The sequence below is a fragment of the Cynocephalus volans genome, chromosome 8 (assembly GCF_027409185.1).
Source record: "Cynocephalus volans isolate mCynVol1 chromosome 8, mCynVol1.pri, whole genome shotgun sequence".
NCBI lineage: Eukaryota > Metazoa > Chordata > Mammalia > Dermoptera > Cynocephalidae > Cynocephalus > Cynocephalus volans.
This window is the reverse complement of record NC_084467.1, coordinates 138,412,536-138,433,585: the sequence shown is the minus strand read 5'-3', so window position 1 is coordinate 138,433,585 and position 21,050 is coordinate 138,412,536. Positions and strand designations below refer to the sequence as shown.

General features: G+C 40.7%; 1 protein-coding gene across 1 annotated transcript in view; it reads right to left on the bottom strand.

Annotated features, from left to right (window-relative positions):
* Positions 1-276: 276 nt before the first annotated feature.
* NPL (N-acetylneuraminate pyruvate lyase) overlaps positions 277-21,050 on the bottom strand; it is a 34,899-nt gene continuing 14,125 nt past the window's right edge. The window contains 9 exon segments of the mRNA XM_063106033.1: positions 277-606; positions 609-755; positions 6,298-6,337; positions 9,511-9,595; positions 11,923-11,969; positions 12,088-12,236; positions 13,860-13,952; positions 18,184-18,259; positions 20,548-20,605. Coding sequence (XP_062962103.1) covers positions 572-606; positions 609-755; positions 6,298-6,337; positions 9,511-9,595; positions 11,923-11,969; positions 12,088-12,236; positions 13,860-13,952; positions 18,184-18,259; positions 20,548-20,605 — 730 coding nt within the window. The 3' untranslated portion in view covers positions 277-571.

Sequence of the window (21,050 nt, the reverse complement as noted above, 5' to 3'; positions counted from 1 at the left end):
CCCAATGTTCTGGGAAAACTGTGACATCACAATTAATCTGAAAGCATCCCCTCTAGAGTCAGACTGAACAGCCAAGTGGGCTGGTGTGTTGGTAGTTGTGTATAGTGAGTGATGCTGTAATTTGGTATTAAAGTGCCTGCCTCAATGCAGTCGCTCACAGTTTTCCTAGATTCCAAATGAATATTTATTAAAATGAAATTACATTATAGTGATTTAAAATTAGAAAATTTTAAAATAAGATCTAATCAGAAATCAAGATAATGGGAGCTCTGAAAGGCAGACGGAATTAATCAATTACAATTTTCCTCTTGATTCCATTTCATCCATACAAACAGAATTTTCTCTACAAAAATTTTCTGAAATAAATGACTCAGAGCTCATGACTGCTTTTAGAGTTCTTGTCTCTTCACAAAATAAAACTTTTTTAGGCTCATAGGAGGTACTTAAATACTTGTTGATTAATGTGAGATTTGCTAGGAGAGTTTAGTTCATCTGAAAGGTCCTGGAGAATAGAATGCACTACTCAAGGTGGACTGTCTCAATTTACATACCCTGATTTGACAGAGAGGCACTAGCTACAGACTTCCAAGTTTCCATCCTTTAACCAGTGGAAGAAAGGATATGCAGGCTCTTCAGTTTACTTTCAGCCTTAGCAGTAAACTCTTTGGAGGCTTTCTGCAGTGGAAGCCGTGGTGGGCCCATTTGAATCCCAGAGACCAAAGTCATCACAGCTTTGATCTGTGACACTCCAAAACCTAGATAGGAAATATAAATGAGGAAATATGACTGGTCCTGTCCACTTTCCCACAAAAATCCCAAAGAAGAGATCATATGCTAACAGTGACTACCGCAATAGGGTGAGGTGAAAATAGAAGATGGGAAACCTTCTAGTCAATATGACAGACTTCAAACACATAGAAATGCTGGAAAATTTTAACAAATTGAAAAACTATAGAACAAAACAAAGTAAGACTCAAAGTCAACCTTAAAACCAAGAAGGAAGAACCAAAGATGTCAGGAATAAATAGGTCAGAAGGGTAAGAAGGAGCTGAGAATAGCCCTTGAGGATAATCTGATTTAGGTAAATATTGTTGATGGAATAATGCAGGACTTCATTACTGAGACAGAACTGAGTTCAAGCTCATTTAAGAAGTCCTGGAGAAATGCACTATGTAAGGTGGTTTATGACTCGAAGCTGCTATTTTAGTACCATGACATAAAGCTGGCACAGGAACAGAAGATGAAGCCTTGCATTTGTACGTGGTGAGAAGCTGAAATTAAACTCCCTGTGTAAAACTAGTAGCCAGCCTTCTATGAAAAGCAATAAAAGAAAACCTAGCCCTCTGGCCTGGGGATAAGAGGCAAGGAAGCTTGACTTCTGCCAGGGCTGTGGATGGAAAAAGACCTATGAAAGAAATCCCAAGCCTGTTCCACAGGTGAATGTTGCATCCAAATTTGCATTACACATTTAGTATAGGTACCAGACTAAAATGAACCTAAAGACTGGTTAGAAATAGTGGAACTAAAGTGTACGTTTTAGCAGAGGCAAATGTAAACCCACTTGATAGGGTTCCTCACAACCTTGGGTACAATAGATTACCCAAACAACAGTCTCTGAAGATGAGCTTGGAGCTAAAAACTACAAAGCCCTGGGTTTTGAAAAGGAGTAGCATGAGAGTCAAATTGAGGCAGGAAGTTAGAGACAAGAGCAGGAGGAAGAAACCTGGTTATTTCCAAGTGGGAAAACTGGTTCCCTGAGGATGTGGGCATGCACATGCACAAAAGTGGCCACAGGAGACCAAGACAATTCCACACAGGGAGTCCTCCCCCACCTTGGGCGCCATTTGGTTGGACCAATGAGCTCCCACCAGCTAGAGAGCCAATCACTTTAACCAATAGGACAGAGATTACATTCAGGGCTCAACCAACGACCAAATGACACAGAATCTAGCTAAGAGGACTTAAAACCCCCAGGAATGTAACCATAAGGGCTCTTGAGCCACTCTCTCGCTCAAATCCACTCCATCCTCTTGGGAGTGTACTCTTGCTTTGCTAAATAAAACTGTTCTTTGCTTTTCACTTCTGTCATGTCTTGCCCAATTAATTCTTTGTTTGAGACACCAAGAACCCAGACTTAGCCAGCAGAACCTGGAATTTCCTTTAACAAAATGACAAAATTCACACCTTGAGAACAAATGATAGAAAATTCTGAGAGACTTCACAGAGAGAAAGGAAAAAATAGAAGCCATAGGCTAAGAGAAGGGCACATGAATGAACAAGTAGACTTTTAAAAAATAAATGTTGGAAATGAAAAATATGTATCCAGGGAAATTAAACAGAAAACACTGCTAAAGAAATAACTAGTGATGTTGAAGGTAGATCTAAGGAAATAATCCAAAATACAGCACAGAAAGATATGTTAAATATTTAAAAAAATTAAGATACAGGTTTCCGAAAATCCAAAATATGTCTCATAGACTTTCAGAACGAGAGACCTGAGTGAATGCAGTTAAGACAATATTTACAGATCATCACAGTAGACCATTTTTCAGAAGTGAAGGAAGACAAAGCCTTCAGATTGAAGAAGCAGATGAAAAAGCAGGTACACTGTGAATATGTAAAAAATATAACTAATAATTATCCATCACAATCCCCAACCCCATCTTCTAAAATGTCTGTGATTTGTTTTCTTAGCTGGCTGTTGCTTTTGGATTCAAGATACAAGAAGTAACTTTCTATTGCTATGTTAACTTAGTTATAGTAACAACTGAGCACTGGAAAGCAAAATACTAGCATGATTAAAAATATGTGATAAAGTTTGAAGAATGCAAAATGACCCTTCCAGGCTTATTAACAATATGTGGAATAAGGAGCTGCTTTCATGATAAAACAAGTTTATTTAGATAAGTTTCCCCTTGACTAAACCATGAAAACCCCAACCCTCAAGGAAGTCTGAAATGAGCTCTTTAAAGATATGTTATCTTAGATGATAAAAACTATCTTCTAGAGTCTCCTTTTAAAATGCAAATATTTTGGAAAATGAGTAACTCTTTTCAGTTAATATCTTAGAGTGATATTTTACAAAACTGTTGCAGTATCACTGCTGGAAAGTATGTGGTACACAGGTAAACTTTTAGTTCTTTAAAAATTTTAATAGCTCGATACTATTTAGGCACATATAATTATCACACCAAACTCACAATTTTGTAAAAGTATTACTTAGGACAAGGGAATAATAATAGGTAATTAATAGTACTGGTGGCACACAAATATGACAAAAATCATGAAATGGACTATATCAAACTAAAAAGCTTCTGCACAGCAATGGAAACAACAGAGCAGAAAGACAACCCACAGAATGGGAGAAAATATTTGCAAACTACACATCCGACAAGGGATTAATATCCAGAATATATAAAGAACTCAAACAACTATACAGTAAAAAAAAAGTAATCCCATTAACAAATGGACAAAGGAGATGAATAGACACTTTTGAAAAGAAGACATACAAATGGCCAACAGGTACATGAAAAAATGCTCAGCATCACTAGTCATCAGAGAAATGCAAATCAAAACCATACTGAGCTATCATCTCACCCCAATTAGACTGGACATTATCAACAAGACCAAGAACAACAAATGCTGGCGAGGATGTGGGGAAAGAGGAACTCTTCTACACTGTTGGTGGGACTATAAACTAGCACAGCCATTATGGAAACAGTGTGGAAGTTTCTCAAACAACTACAGATAGAGCTACCATATGATCCAGCAATCCTACTACTGGGTGTATATCCAAAGGAATGGAAATCATCATGTTGAAGGGATACCTTCACTCCCATGTTTATTGCAGCTCTATTTACAATAGCCAAAATATGCAACCAACCTAAGTGTCCATTGATGGACGAATGGACAGGGAAAATGTGTGTGTGTGTATATATATATATATACACACACATACATACATATATATACATACATACAATGGAATACTACTCAGCCATAAAAAAGAATGAAATTCTGCCATTTGCAGCAACATGGATGAGTCTGGAGAAAATTATGTTAAGTGAAATAAGCCAGACAAAGAAACAGAAATACCACATAGTCTGACTCATAACTGGCCTCTAAGAAGGGAGGGAGGGAAGGAGGAAAGAGGGAAGGAATAAAGAAAAGAAAGAAGAAAAAGAGCACAACAATACATTGAACTTTCAGGAGAGAACAATCTTAGGGATACTAGAGATGGGGGGAAGGGAGAGAGGGGGTTTGGGAAGTGATAGGTCGGGCAAAGGGCATAAAGAAGTGTTACGATTTGTAAGAATGAATATGCTAATAATAAATAAATAAATAAACTGACACAAAGGCAGAACTTAATAACTAAGATCCAAAAACTGGGAAGGTAAGAGCAAACAGGAGGTAGATGACTTCAAAATTTTATTGAATTTCAGGATTATAAAAATCTGTTGGGACAGTGCTGTCATAGGGATATTCCCCCAGGAGATATTATGAATAAAGTTTGATTTTAGGGCTAGCCCATCCCTTGAACTTATTAAATACTCAATAAAAGTTTGATGAATGACTGAAAAAGAAAAGATATTTCTTCCATATAAATGCTGGTCTTGTAAGAACACTTGTTAGATTCAGACCATAGTCCAAATAAATCACTAGAAGTACACTTTTTAGGAAGATCATGTCATGTAATGCAGAACGTTTTGTGATAGGAATCAGCAGAGCTGATTTTTTCCTTTAAGATTATTGGTTGGGCCGACCCCGTGGCTCACCAGGGAGAATGTGGCGCTGGGAGTGCAGCGGCACTCCCACCACGGGTTCGGATCCTATATAGGGATGGCCGGTGCGCTCACTGGCTGAGCGTGGTGCAGAAGACACCAAGCCAAGGGTTGTGATACCCGTACCGGTCACAAAAAAAAAAAGATTATTGGTTATATTGCATTACTGTATTTCATAATGTTTACACAGTGTATTGCCACATTATATACAGATTATGAATTAACTGGAGGAGAGTTCGTGGTTCTCAATGGCCTCTTTTGGGAATTTTATTTTTTTCAGGGATGTAAAGACAGTGGGTGTGTTTCACTGACTTGATTAATACTTTCTAAAGTAGGCCTAGAAAATTCTTTGTTAAAAAACACATGGAGGAACGAAAAGTAGCAAGTGAGGGAACAATGCTTGTGTAGCTTCAAACTCAATAAGAAAAGATGGATGAAAATGACTTTACGGCTGATCAAGAAAGATATTAATCAGGAAGGGAAAATAGGAAAAGATCAGAACATCAGGAAAAAAATTTTAAAAGACCCTAATTCTTTGAATATATATTTTATGACAAGAGCAGAAATATTTATGTTCATGCGAAAAGATATATTGAATAATAAAAAACCATAAAGATGCAAAAAAACCCCCAAAAAACATTGAAATGGAAATATTGTCTTTAAAGGATTCGAGAGCCAGTTGAGAATGAGAGAATGAGGGGCATGATATGAGGTACTTCAGAAAGTTTGCAGAAAAGTAGAATTAAAAGATAATACAAATCTTCCCATGAACTTTTTCTTTTTTCCATGAATTTTTGAAGCACCCTTGCACATAATAGGTGCTTGGGGAGAGGGAGGAGTTGCTAGGATGAGGCAGGAAGGCTCTGAAAGGGATGTGGGATGTCTGCCAAGAATACACTTAAAACTTTTCCTGGACTTGACCCAGGTTCAGTTGGCCCAAGGGCCGATGTCTTGCAGAAGTGAAGTGGATGGTAGGTAGCATTTGTCATGGGAAAGATTTAAGAGACTCTGGAGAGACTACTCAAATTCACTGTATTTCTCCCAAATTTTACTTTTTCATCTCATTCAAACCTCTATCCATTTAAGCTTGCTTATGTTAACAAACTTTTTAAATTGCAAATACTCTTGGGAAAGCTTGTCAGTCATTCACAATTTAGTAAGATCTGTATTCAGAATGCCTTCCTCCAAGCACTTAGGCTGAAATCAGCCACAGTGCGGTGGTAGAATTTTAATAAGCAGAGGCACGTAAAGTGAGGGAGTGCTGACAGCAGAGGAGGAAGAATAGAAAAAGGGATGGGGGGGTGGGGCAAGCAACATGCTAAAATGGAGAGAGATTTATAGCTAGGTTTACTTCACCATTTTATATAGTTGGCCTGAAGGTTAATATTGGAAATAGAGCTCTGATTGCAACAGAGAATTAGAAGGTGTTCTTCTTGAACACTCAAAGAGTGTTGGTATTCCATTTCCTTTACGCTCTCCAGCGGCAGACAAAGCAGGAAACAGATGTGGCACTTACCTAGTTTGATCATAGAGTTGATAAATCTCTGGATACAGAACTAGAAAGGAACCAACAAATCTATAGTCAGTATTACTGAGCTGTGGCAACAATATAAAGACTTTAGAAGTCAAATTACAGAAACCCTAAAAAGTTTGCACACCTTAGTTTTCTGAAGGTCTTTCAGGTTGGAGAAAAATAGCCAAGTGAGGATGGCCGAGATCCATCCAGGATAAGGTAAGATCTCTTCATACATATAGGTTTTACAGAACAGGCCTGTGCAGAAAAGAAGCTCCAATGATAGAACTGTACACCAGAGTAAAGGTGGGGAACGCACCCCTTATGCATCTAGCTTACATAAGTAAACTTAGTGAGTGCAGTAGTTTTTGAACTGGGGTACACATACTTCTGGGTACCTTCCAAGATACATAACATGCACCTGGCTAAGGCTAATATTTATGGGAATCAACTTCTAGATCCTCAACTTCCATAACTGCTATTTTCTGAAATTGATCAGCATAAGAATTCACATGTAATAGAGGTGCAGATTGTCATTTTATATTTCTCCTCTCATAATCCTTCTTCTGCTTTTGAAAAATAGAGATGTCTTCTATATCACTGCCTTGGGATACCTCTGGTGCACCAAATAAAGGAGCAAATAATAATATCTGCATTGATATTGATAGAGTGTCAGAGTGATTCCTCTAATTAATGGATAACATATCCTCTTGAAAACCAGAGGGTTTTTGATTCTTTGCTTTCAATATTGTTACTCAGGTTGTCAGCTGAAAATCATTAAATGATCAAACATTCTGTGATTTTGGCACATGACTCAAAAATTGTTCAAAGAATTGAGTGACACTACTGCAACAAAACTTATTCCATTCTTATCTACTAATTTATATGAAAAAGATTTTGCAGCACTTATTTCCCTAAAAACAAAAACCAGAAATAGTATCAATGCTGAACCTTAACTCATCCTGGCATTCAGTAATATTCATCCATGAATTCATGAACAAGTTGGTAAAAAAAAAAAAGTCTGATCTCATTAAAAGATGCATTTTCAATAACATTTTACTTTTATTTTAAAAAAGTATTTATCAAAACATGTAATATATTTATGTTGTTTTAATCAAATGTATATTAGATATAAAATTCAATGTAGAAGAAAATTTTAATACCCAGAGCCTTAACAACATATATGACGAGGGTAATTCGAAAAATTCATGAAAAGATTCATATTATCTTTTAATCCTATTTTTCCATGAACTTTTTGAAGTACCCTAGTATATGACCCCCTGGCCCAAATACACAAACTGTAATACATTACATTTACTAGTCTGTACTTTGCTGCTTTTTCCCATTTACTATATCACGTAGATCTTCCCAGGTCGGCATATATAGAGCTATCCCATTTTTTTTAAAGGGCTGTATATAATTCCATTGCATAACTTGAACATAATATATTTAACCATTGCTTTATGGATAAATATTTGGGCTTTTTCCATCTTTTGCTATTATAAACAAAGCTGCAAGGAATATCTTTGTACATGTATAATTTCAGTCATGTAAATATAACAGATAGGATTTAAGTCCATGAGAATGAATGAGATAAGTTTAACCTAACTTTTTACTTGTCTGTTTCTTCACTTGACTGAAAGCTCCTTGAGGGCAGAGCTCAGCATTACTGAAATTATGCACCCAGCTCAGCCCTTGGAATATGAATAAAAGTAAATGAGACCCACTTGCACTTGGCTTCTGTAAGAAGAAACAGAAAATGTGGTAAACTAAATCCCTTACCAACATTGTTTTGAATGGGATGATATATTTGGGTGAGACTAAAGGAAAAACAAAAAAAGATGAAAACTGAATCAGCCAATAGGAGAAACAAGTAAGTGGAGGACTTAACATCACAGCTGCTTCACGGTGATCATAGGATCATAATCCATCCTATGATTTCCCTGTCATTCAGCTCAGAACAGGGTGGAATTTTCACAAATAACTTTTACTAGGAAACCAAGGAAAGAGAAAATAACCATGAATGCAAGGAGATGAGAGAGTCTGCATAATTCACGCTTCTTACACTAATTTAAAATAAAGTCTTGCCAATGTTTAGTTTAGTTGGCATAGCTTCCTAGGTCCCCATGCTGTTCTGCTCTCAGCTTCACCTGGTCTGGGGCTGGACACAAGTGAATATTAGATAAGCTATTTAAACTTTAAGGACAAAGAAGATTTGTGCTGGCTTAACTTCGAGGCCTAAGGATGGGGAATAATTAATCAATCCTGACTACTGCTTCCTCATGTTCTCCCTGGGTTGGAGCTGCAGGGCTCTCTCTGTCTCCCAGGATGCTGTGCACTTCTGCTCTGTAATCTCTGATTACCCTTTATGGCAGCTTGTCCTGTTCAAAAAGATCCCTCATCTGAGCTTTATTGAGACCAACCACTTGCTCCCATCTTGCTTATGCCCTTCCATTCCCACTTATTTTCTTAGGATACTCCTCTCAGCCACTTATACTATCCTGAAAATCCCCGTGCCTCTCAGCCCCCAAAAGTCTTCCTCTCATGCCTACCCTATTTCCTCCAGCTGTTGAGACTGATGCTGCTCTTCAGTGAAGCTCCTCTTCCCCTGGACAGCTAGGTTGTCCTCCATGTAACATTAACAGCAGCCACCACTTCCTCTGGGGTCTTCCCTGTAACGCATCAGCTCCTGCTGCAAAGCCAGTGTCTGCTTTTGGATCACCCACTAGGCTCTTGTTTCTTGCTGGGTGATGCTGCCAGTTTTCAACACGTTTCCAGTGTGAGCAGGACTGACCTGCCCTGACTTTGCATTAAGTCTTCCCCATCTAGGTTACCAGCCTCATAGCTTCCTCTTATTTTCTGATGACTCAGGTATGACATCCTCAAGGGGACAGTATGCGGTCATTTTGCCAGAAATCTATTATTTTACAGTCATGAATTCTTTGAAGATAGAGTAAAAACAAGATTTTTTCCAGGAGGAACAGAGAGGAGTCATTCCTGTATGGTGTTTGTACTGATTAGATGTTTAGGGAATACGAACAGTGGGGACAGTTTGGTTGTAAAGAGGAAGTAAGAAATAGAAGGAGAGTGAAGAAAGAGGCAGCTAGGCAATTTTGACGAGGGAGGGCTGGTAGGATACTGATGAGAGAGAAGAAAAAGAATCCTCAAGTGGGGGGAAAAAAGCTTTGATTTAAGTGAATGAAATAAAAAGTTTACCTGATGGTTCAGGGCTGAAGAGAAGTCCTTTCGTTCAAAAGCCTCCAACATCTGGTTTGTCTTTTTCCCCAGGTAGTTATAGGTACTGGCAAGACAACAGCAAATACTGCAGGTTCAATAATTCAACAGGGAACATCAAGATATTCAAACCCCTCTGCTGTTTAAAAGGGAAAAATTATACCAGGCCTCCTAGGTCCTAATCTGTTAGCGGATCAGGTTATCTTTCGTTCTGAGTTTTCTAGCAACACTGAGCAGTGCCACAGAGAAGGCAGTGAACACAAAAGGGGATAAGGGAAAGGAAGAAAAATGGAAAAAAGGATAAAATTAGAAAAAAAGAAAGTGAAAGATGGAGGTGTATTTGGTAGAGAGTAATTGAAGCCAGCACCTGCCCTAGGATACACACAGAGGCACAATGCTGGATAAGAATTGTGGCTTAAATGTAGCATCTGAGGTGAGTCCTCAAACTGAGAAACTGGGTGAATGGAGCACCACAGTAAAAGGGGCCAATCCAAACAAATTTACCTAAACTCTTTGCCAACTTATGTATTACTTAGAGACTAGTTTCTAGATAATGTTAATAATGATAATAATAAAATAAGGGGCTATTGAGTATTATATGAGGGTACTTCAAAAAGTTCATGGTAAGATTTGTCTTATCTTTTATCTTTTCCACAAACTTTTTGAAGTACCCCTGTATTATAGGTGCTTGACATAAATATGTCTAATTTTCTCAAAGCCTTGCAAGGTAGGCTTGGCTTCTATTTTGCTCAAGGAAGGGCTGCAGAGTTGCTGTAATGGCTTCCTATCATTTCATGCTGTCTTCTATGACTATTCAATTAAAACAAAGATGGAAATGTTTATTTGCTCTGATAAAATGTTCTTGCAGACTTAAAAAACAATCTCTAACTCTGCCAAAAAAGACACATATCTTAGACTAATCACTGAATTCTTATAGAAACCAGCAAGGTAGAAAATTAAGAAATTCATAATAAGAATGTTTCTCTAATTTCTTTAAAGGCAAAACAAAAGCAAGTCAAAAATGGCTTCTCGCAGAGTAAGTCAGTATCAGAAAATGTATTTATCTTGATTAAACCAAGAAAAGAAATGTTGTTGGTCCTTGTATGTGTAGATCCTGGGTCAACAACAGGGATTCCAACATAAAGCTACATTATTTTCTGGTAGTAAAGAAAGGAAGAATGTCTAAGGAGTTTCAGAATACTAAAATTCGAGTCACAGTGATCTTAGTGTATCCTTAGTTGGACAGGAAGATCATCATAGTTAAGAAGAAATGAAGTTTAACCAAATGTTCTTTGCTTATAGATTATGTTGACAGAACTAAAATGCCTAATATGGAGGCCAAAAAACAGGAGTCCGAAAAGTAAGAATTTCCAGGGAAAAAAATGTTCATGGTAAGTAAATCTAGCTGGCATTCAGGTTTCCTTCACAGAAACATCCGTGTAGTTACGATGGATGTCACAGGCCATCCAGGCTTGGTAAACAAGCCACTACGATTATCCAACTCAATCACCATTCATCAAAGCTGTGCTCAACCTCCCACAGTAAGGAAATGCACTTTCAGTTCATGTAAACACTCCCATCAGTCTTCTTGCAGGCATAGTCTAACCAATTAGGTTAATGTGTGCAGTGGAAATGCTAATTGAAATGCCTCCCTTCTGCCGAGTAGGCACTGGGCCGCCTGATTCTGGTTTGCTGACTGCAGCTGATCGGACTTTTGGTGGACACTTGGCCAGGCAGTGCTGTCTAATGATATCCTGAGATGCTACATTTGGGCAGCCATGATTGGCCATGTGCTTCCTGAAGCAGAGAAAGCCCATCTGGAGAGAAAGAAAAAGAAGAGAAATAAAGATATGTACAGAGAGATGGAGAGGGGAGAGTCTTTGGAAGACCACAGATGGGCTTCAGAGAGCTTTGCAGTTCCTGGTTTTTATCCTCTCTGAGGCCTGGTCGCACTTCCTCCTCTTGGGTTTTATGTAATTTCCCAGTATTTTGTAGTAACTTACCTTCTTTCACACACGCTACTTTGAATAGGTTTCTGCTATTTGTAATCAAATAATATCTGCCAAAGACAGTGTGAGTCCATTCCCAAGACACTAGTCATTACAGTCTACAGAGCTAAGGGCCAGACCCCATGAAGTTACAGCGCACAGGCATGTTCTCAGCTCATGTGCTTATGCATCTCACCCTAGTTGCAACAGATGCTTCTAAATAATAATGACAGAGTCTAACAAACGGCTAAGCCCTCCTTAATTCTCTTCCACTGAAAGAATATGGGGAAAAAAGATAACTTCTATTAGAAAGAATGTACATGCAAGAAGTATAACTGCTCTGGTGACAAATGCCTTTATGAGGGACTTCAAATTTATAACCATTGGGAAAATAAGTCGTACTTACCTGCCCACTGCTCCAGTCGCTCCCATCATCAGAGCACTCAATAGTTGCTAATCAGAAACAAAGAGTATTCATGTTTATGAAAAAGAGAAAGGGAAGAGATGCTACTATATAAACAGCTACATAAATTGTTTTGGAGGGAAACTGACTTGGTAGGGGGTAACTTACCTCATCCACCCCATAAAGGAAAGCAAACTGTCTCTGGCGATTCTGATCAACACATTGCCCGAAGTCTAAGAGATCTGTGTCACTGAATTTCAGCCCTCGGAAGGTAGGGATGTGATGCTGAATCCCATCCAACAACTCCTCAGCACGAACTGCTCAAAAACAATAAATGCCTCATTAATCTGTATACTTCCAGGAAATATTCAACATCTCACATGGCCTCACACATCTGCACTGGGCTGCCATGGGCTGTTGTCAGCAAACCTGACTGCAGATGGCATGATCACTTGCCCTTGCTTAGTGGCTCTATGTACTTATCAAATAATAATCCAAATTTTCCATTCTTTGAATTTGGATATTTGTGATATTGTGAAAATATATTTGGTTTCTTCCCCTGGTTCCTATAACAAAGCTCCTAAAACTTGGACACAGGGGGTGCTAGAAGAATATTTCATTCTAATATTTGGTCTTTGACCTTCGTTCCTGAAACAGAGCTCCTAAGTCCCTTGGAACTTCCTGGGTGATAGGAGCATCTTTTGTTTAATGAGATGACTCTTGGTGGGCTCCTGGATAGCCTCAGGATGGGGCTGGTTGCCAGGGGAACCCACCCCCAACCTCCAGGGAGGGGAGAGGAGCAAAGGTTGAGTTGATCACCAGTGGCCAATAATATAATCAATCATGCCTATGTAATGAAGCCTCCATAAAAAACTCAAGTGACAGGATTCAGGAACTTCTGGGTCGTTGAACACATGACGGTGCCTGAATGTAGTGTGTCCAGAGAGGGCATGGAAGCTCCTGTCCCTTCTCCCACACCTTGTCCTATGCATCTCTTCATCTGGCTGTTCATCTGTATCCTTTGCAATAGCCTTTGTAATAATCGGGCAGTAGTAAGTAAAGTGTTTCCCTGAGTTCTGTGAGCTTCTCTAGCCAATTAATCAGACCCTAGGACGGGGTGGATCATGGGAACCCCAATTTATATCCAGCTGGTCAGAAGTACAGGTCACAACCTGGGACTTGCGATTGGCATCTGAAGCAAGGGCAGACTTGTGGGACTGAGCCCTTAACCTGAGAGATTTGATGCTATCTCCATGTAGATAGTGTCAGAATTGAATTAGAAGACACGCCGTTAGTCTCCAATGGAGAACTGGTCGTTGGTGGAGAGAAATCCCCACATGCATTATGGTGACCAGAGGTGAAGTGTTTTGTGTTGAGCGATGAGTATGAGAGTAGAGAGTAGGAAAAACTGTGTTTTCTTCAGAATACTTACAAAGCAGTCTCTATTTTTTCTTTTATGGAGTTCAGAAAAGAATGGAATTTTAAGAATAATCTCTTGAGAAATTTCATCTAATTATAAAATCTTCTCACTGGAGAAATACAGTAATAAAAGAAAAGCTAGAAGAAAAATCATAAGAGATCAGAGTACCTTTCTATGTGCTAGGCACTGTGAATACAGTGCATACTGGTGGACACAGTCCTGTCCTAGTGGGACATACAGTCTCATGTCTTCTAAGAAGTAGGCCACAAGGTGTCTGCTATAAGTGTCTAGATGTCCACTCTTCTTTCATACTTAAGAACTTCCATTATAAGATGGTATGAATGACTGATAAGGACTGGAATATCAGAGTGACTTATTTTGGAGCATTTGGAACCACCTAGTCAATGGTGATGTGCTTTTGTGGCATGGTGTGGGGTGAAATGGAGTGGGGGTTCCTTAGTGAAATAGGGTAAGATGTGAAAGCTGGGAGGAAAGAAATATGAAAAGAGTCAGTACTTACTCTTTACCCCTGTTAAGGCAGGAATGTGATAATAATAAAACGGCAATTCATGGGCAGCAGCTGCCACTTCCTTTAGGAAATCAATCAGGATATCTGAAAAAATAGCAAGAAAATTCAAAGTGTGAGCAAGTGTAAAACAATGGCTTTCCCTGGTAAAAAAACGAATCACCCAATGAATTGCAACCATTCTTCTTGGAAGCTGAAAATTCTTTTTTTATTTTTTATAAAATTTTATTTTCTTAATTTTTATTGAATCGAAATTGATTATACCTACTTTTGGGTTCAACATTGAGATATGTCGATCAAATCAATATTACTGGCATATATATTGTTACAAATCGTAATTATTCTTGATGCCCCTTGTCCAATCCCCCCCATCCCCTTCCCCCTCTAATCACCCTAGATTTCTTCTCTCCCTCTGAAAGAATAATGGTTACTCTGTTGATTTGCTGCCCAAATGATCTGTCTAACGCTGAGAGGTGTGATCAGGTCCCCCAATACAATCATAGAGCAGATGCCTCTTCTGTCACTCTGAAACGGGCTTTGTGGAGAGAGACATCCTCCTCCTTTCTTTATCTCTACTGGTGACTCTTCTTTTGTCAATGCACTCCAGTGGGTGGCAGACCATCTGCGTGGTGGTTGTGGTGTCTAGTCACCTTCATGGTAGCCATGGTTATTGTGGTGGCTGTGATGGGCCACCCACATGGAGGAGATGATTTTGGCATGCTCCTTGGTGCTGGTGGTGTGCCTAGTTATAGGGAGTGTCCAATCCCCAGCTCCATAACCTGGGACCCCAGGCAGGACCTGAGGTGCTGGTGAGGTATGTCTGGTTGTGGAAGGGGGGTCTGGTCCCCAGCTCCATACCCTGGATCTCCCTGCAGGAACTGGGGTGCTGGAGAGGTGTGCCTGGTTGTGGAAGGGGGGTCTGTTCCCCTTATCCATGCCCTGGGATCCTGGGCAGGCCATGAGGCACTGACGTGGTGAAACTTGTTGTGGGGGGGGGCTCCCGTCCCCTTCTCCATACCTTGGGACCCTGGGCAGGCCCCGAGGCACTGGCGAGGTGTGCCTGGTTGCAGAAGGGGAGTCTGTTCCCCTTCTCCATGCCACAGGTCCCCGGGTGGGCCCTAAGGTCCTGGTACGGTGTTCTTGGTTGTGGGGGGGGGCCCAGTCCCCGGCTCCATACCCTGGGACCCTGGGCAGGCCCCAAGACACTGGCACGGTGTGCCTGGTTGTGGGAGGGGCATCCAGTCCCCTTCTCCATGCCTGGGTCCCTCGGTGGGCTCCAAGGCACTGGCAAGGTGTGCCTGTCTGTAGGGGGGGGGGGGGGGTCCGGCCCCCGGCTCCATACCCTGGGACTCCAGGCAGAACCCGAGGCACTGGCAAGATGTGCCTGATTGCAGGAGGGGGTCCAGTCCGCTTCTCCCTGCCCTGGGTACCCAGGTGGGCCCCTGTGTGCTGGCAAGATGTGCCTGGTTGTGGGAGTGGGGTCCAGTCCCCTTCTCCATGCCTCAGGTCCCCGGGTGGGCCCTGGGGTGCTGGCATGGTGTGCCTGATTGCGGGAGGGTGTCCAGTCCCCTTCTCCATGCCCCAGACCCTGGTGGGCCCCGAGATCCTGGCTCAGTGAGCCTGATTGTGGGAGGGGGGGTCAGGTCCCACTCTCCATGCCCTGGGGCGCTGGTATGGTATACCTGGTTGTGGGAGGGGAGTCTCATCCCCTTTCCATGCCTCGGGCACCTGGGTGGGGCCCTGAGGCACTGTCATGATGTGCCTGGGTGTGGGAAGGGAGTCCAGTCCCCATCTGCTAGCCCTAGGTCCCCAGGTGGGCCCTGAGGCATTGGTGGTGTGCCTGGATGTGGGAGTGGGGTCCAGTCCTGGCTCCAATCGTTGGGTTCCTGGGCGGGGCCCCGAGGTACTGGTCGTGTGAGTGGTTGTTGGCTGGGGTCCTGCCCCTGGCTCCATGCCTCATGTCCCCTAGTGGGCCCCAAGCCATTGCTGGTGTGCCTGGGCCGGAACTAAGTTTTTGTCCTTTGCTTACTTCTAACATGGGGGAACTTCCTGTGGGAACCAGTACTTGAGCTGTGTGGTTCAGTAAATTGCTGCTTTGCTGCTATTTCCCTAGGGAAAGCTTCTTGTGCAGCTCAGGGATTAATGGCTGACTTTGTAGGTACTTCTAGCTCTCCAGAGACCCAGTGTACCTGGGTTGTATAGAAAATCCAGTCTGGGCCTGAGCTTTTTCATCAAACTGCAACCCATGCAACTCTGCATTCCCCACCAGTCTCCTCTGAGTGGTCCTTCACTGATTGGGGGGCAGATTAGCTGTCCTTGCTGTATCCCAGTTTTCTCCTGGTGGGCCCGTCTCCCCCACTGCCCATGCTCCAAACAATTCCCATGGGACAGGCCCTGCGCTGGTCCCTTGTGTTAACTCACTGGCCTCTGAATGGCTCCCCTTTTTCAGCTGTTCTGGCTCCTCGCTCCTGTGTGGGTCCACGGGAACCCTATTAGTGGTCTTGGTGTCCTGGGGGCCACCAAAGTCCTCTTCTCCCCTTTCGTCTCCAAGTAACTCCATCTAAAGGGCACAGCTGTGGCTTCTGCCAGCTACTGCTCTATGCACTCAGCAGCTCCAGCATTAAAGCAGCTGCAGACCGAAACACTGAGAACAGTTTTTTCTTTCTCTCATTGTGACTTCTTCTGCCTTCATGAGTTCCATAGGTCTCTCCTCCTCTTCACCTGAACTCCAGCAGCCCCAGCTTGGCTGATGTTCCATTTTTATAGTAGTAAATTTTTTGATTTGTGGGAGAGAATGACACTGGGGACCGTCTATTCTGTCATCTTGACTGGAACTCTTCTGGAAGCTGAAAATTCTTGACCACTCTTACCATCCCTGATGTTGTTACTGCAATGTCTTTGCAACACTGTATTCAAAGTTTTATTTTCCTTTCCACAGAAAGGCCAAAATAAGATAATCACTTTCCTACCATACTAAACTATCAAAAAATTTGTGCAAATCTTCCCACATATTAAGAGAAGATAATGAAATATTCTTAACCAGAAGCCCATCAGGTAGGGCTCTTGTCCTCTTACCCCAGAAGAGCTAAGTGTGGCCAGTAATCAACAGGGACCTTGTATTAAGATCAGAGTGATAAAGTTGTAACTAAGAAAATTCTCCAACAAAAAAGACAACACCTGCTTCAAGAGGGAAGTTATAAGAGTAATGGCACATCTCGCAAAAATACAACCAGAGTTTCTATTTTTCCCTTTTGGGAGAAATCCAAAAATAACAGAAGAGAGCACACTCTGGTTTATGGAGGAAGTGGGATTTCCTACGTCATCCAGAGTGAGCTTCAACTGCACCATTACTGCAGATGACAAATAAATCCAGCAGAATTGCTTATACTTTGAACACCACTGAATAGTGGGAAAAAGAATTTTAGGTACTTCATCTGGATACTGTGATGATGTATTTGGTCTATGACAAGTATTTTTTATAAAATTATTATGTATAATTATTTTTCCCTCTGTTCATCTCTTAGGAAAAATATTCATGTAAAAGTCTGTAAAACCATGCAAAAAAAAAATTTAAAATGTTCATTCTAAACTCCCAAATTAGCAATATTTAAATTACGTATCTACATTAACAACTATTTTTTCATATCACCAACAACAGGTGATATTTCATGATGATTTTGACCTATTATACATTTAGTTATGGATTTATTTAATAATGTATGGAAATAACATCTTGCCTGTTTTTGTCCTTTTAAAATTTATATATCGTTTTTTAATCATCAAAAAGGATTAAAAAGACTCAGTATACTTGGACACCATAAATAGTTTCCATAGAGAAAGCAATAGAGAAGGAGAAAGCAATACTTTGATAATTTGGAAGACAATGGATATTTCTGTGAAATATCCTCAAATTCATCACACTCGACCTTGAAAAGAACATGTAGTTTCAAAATACCCATCACTTTTACTCCTCTCTTTTGAGAAAAATGGTTCCATGATTTGCCATGTGACTTTGGCACCCAGTGCAACTGATTGCACCAGGAGGGGACATCTGACCCAAACACAGGCACCTACTGATGGACCAGGGGTTTGATGGATGACCTGATTAGGTTATTAGGCAAAAGAATTGAAGCACTTGTATGCAGTCTCCTTTATGGACTCAGGGAGATCACATATTCCAGAGAACCACTGTTCTGTTGCAATTTCATGCCTCCAGTCTGTAGGACTTCACTTTCATGAATTCAATATAACTATTTTGGATGGAGGCAAGAAGAAGTAGACCATGTGAGGCACTGTGCATTTAGACCTATCTACTCACCTTTGTTCCATGGCTTGAAAAAGAAAGGTGCAATGACAGCAATGCCATCAGCTCCTATTTGTGCTGCATGTTGGGCCTTTAAAAGAAGAAAGAAGACCGTAATGGAGTAAGTGATTTATTATAGTCACCTACAGCTTAGATAATGGAGTTCAGCAACAAATGCTTCAAATTTGCCAACTGATACACCACTGGGGAGTGGAAAAATTAGCCACATTTAATAATAAATTCATTACCAGGAAAAATCCCAGGTTGCAAAGTAGAGCTGTGTACTCAATCTTATATTTCTTCGTATTTTGTAAGTACAAAAAACCTTGCTAAGGAGACATGAGTGGTTCATTTTGATAAGTTTTAACTGTTAACAGACAAACCTGCAGATGTAATTTCTCTTCTACTGTTTATTCCACTAGATGATACTGTCTTTTCTGTCCAATGACATGACAGTCATATTTTCAAATTTATATTACAGATTGGGAATGCAGTTGAGAAAGGTTGAGAAGAAGAAAACAATTATACACATCACAGAAGATACTTTGTACCATGCTTCTGATGTTTTCTCAAATTCCCTTAGAAAAAATTAACATTTCCACTAGCTGGGCCCTCCTAACATTTTTTATCTATCTCAGATAAGAGTATCTAGACCTTTGGTATGGTGTACAGTTACTGTCCTCCAACTAGAGTTTCCTGAGGGTAGGAATCAGACCTTGTTTACCCTTGTGTACAGGTCAGTCATGGTGCTGGGCACATAGCAGGACTCAGAACATGCCCCACTGCCTGAAAGGGGAAAAGGGCTTCCCTCTGAGACTTGAACTCATAATATCTATATCTAAAAGACATAACTTTTTGCAGAAGCAAACTAGACAAAAAGAGAAGATTGGGGTATGGCCCAAGGACCAACCAACACACTGGGTATAATTTCATTAACACAGGATTAGAATGTGATATATTTTAATCATTTGTTTAGTACTCTGTTTAGAAAAAGAGCATAAGGGTAACTTTGGTTGAAAGCAAGGTAAAAGGAAACACCCAAGAGAGAATTGATGCTAGTGCCCATTCCAGCATTATCCAACAGAGTTATGGCTAAGCAGATGCCAACATTATTGTCTCTTTGGCAAGACTATACCTATACCAGGAGATTATCCCTGCGCCAGGGGACTATCTCCATTCCAAGATTATCTCTATACTATTCTAGTATTCATTCCAATGGATGACACTGTCTTTCATGTCATGACAATATTTTAAAATTAATATAAATTTTAATGTAAATAATGTAAATAATTTTAATGTTTAATATAAAACATTGGAAAATAAAGCAATTGAAAAGATAAGAAAAAATGATTCCCTACACCATACTACCTTAGATGAAAGATCTTTTGAAAGAAGAGCAAATCAAGTGTAAGAATATTAAATCAAGTCCAAAAGTTTTGATTCCAGGTTTAAGTCTAGTAAAATGTCTTCCCTTACAGCTTGCCTAAAACCACTGAATTCCAATTTTGCAAGTTTATATTATAATCCCATTTCTAAATCTAAATAACAAGTAAAACAATCACACAAAACTCATCAAGAATATGTTGGGCTAGATCAAGTCATTATAATCTTGGGAGTTAGAATATCTAAATTCTGGAAATGTGAGTTAATTTGTAGCAGTCCAGGCACTGGGCCTTCTGATAAACAATTTTAAACATCTTTGTGCTTTCATTTCTTAACCATTTCACCCAGGCCTCAAAAACCACCATGTTTTCTGCATTTCTCCCAACAACTTTAACTTTTTTCTTCCTTGCCTTTTGCTCCAGCTAATTTGCTAATCCCTAAACCTAGAGCAATCCAATTGCCTGCATTCTTATTCCTATGTTCTGGCTGAAGAGTGTACCTAGAAAAAAATTTCCACAACTGTGTGGAGTGGTGGTATGAAAAATTTATGACATACAACTTAAGTCGGTTTTCAGCACCACTGGGCAATTCTTTTGTGTTTCAGCTCTCTCCCGTTCTCCAAGGCATTTCACATTTACCTCTTCAAGCCCTTACCCTATCTTCCATCCCCTTTGTGTCCTGTAGATGGCCTTGTCTTCTACTTCCCAGAGAAAACTGAAGTTGGCCCGAGTTTTGCTGCTTACCTGCATGCTTCGCTACATCTGCACCCATCCTTTCTTTCCCTGGAGGAAAGTCTCCTCTCAACAGTAGTCATCATCTTGGGGTATGGCCCTGCCTTTATGGTTCAGTTCACTAGACAGTGAGTCCCTGAGATTCCCACACCTTATCTCTTTCAGCATAGCATCCACCACATAGCATATATAGTATTGATTTTAACTTCAGCATAAAAATGGAGGCCCCCGGAGTGGCCTTTCCTGGCTGGATCTGCATACATACCAGTTCCAGTGACTCCTTCAAGCTCAGTGCTCCTACATGAATCACCACCTGATCTAACCTGCAAAAGAGGATACATTGCTGCATCCCTTGAAGTTTAGAGGAACAAAGAAGGGCTGTACTGTGCAGTCTGTGCTGTTTTTAACAGCTGGTTAATGCCTTATTAATCTCAAACTTAAGACTATTATGCTCTCCAGTGATCTATTTAAAATTGGTCTAATTAGAAGGGCTAATAGTTATTTTCTATTTTTATTTTTTGTTAATGGTGATCTTTTTAGTGCAGGTGCAGTTTCTGGATGGAACCTCTGGGAGCCAGGTGTGCCTTCCAGCTGCCCTTCTAACACAGAAAGGACAGGTGCTCCTCGCTGAAGTGCCAGGGTCCCCAGGGTCTCTGCTCATCTTCCCACCAGCTAATCTCAAGCCTAGCCTCTGACCAGAAATCAGGGAGGCTGTGTCATCTGGGAAGAGCCTCGCTCACAACAGCTCTCTGGTGGGTGTTCTATCCT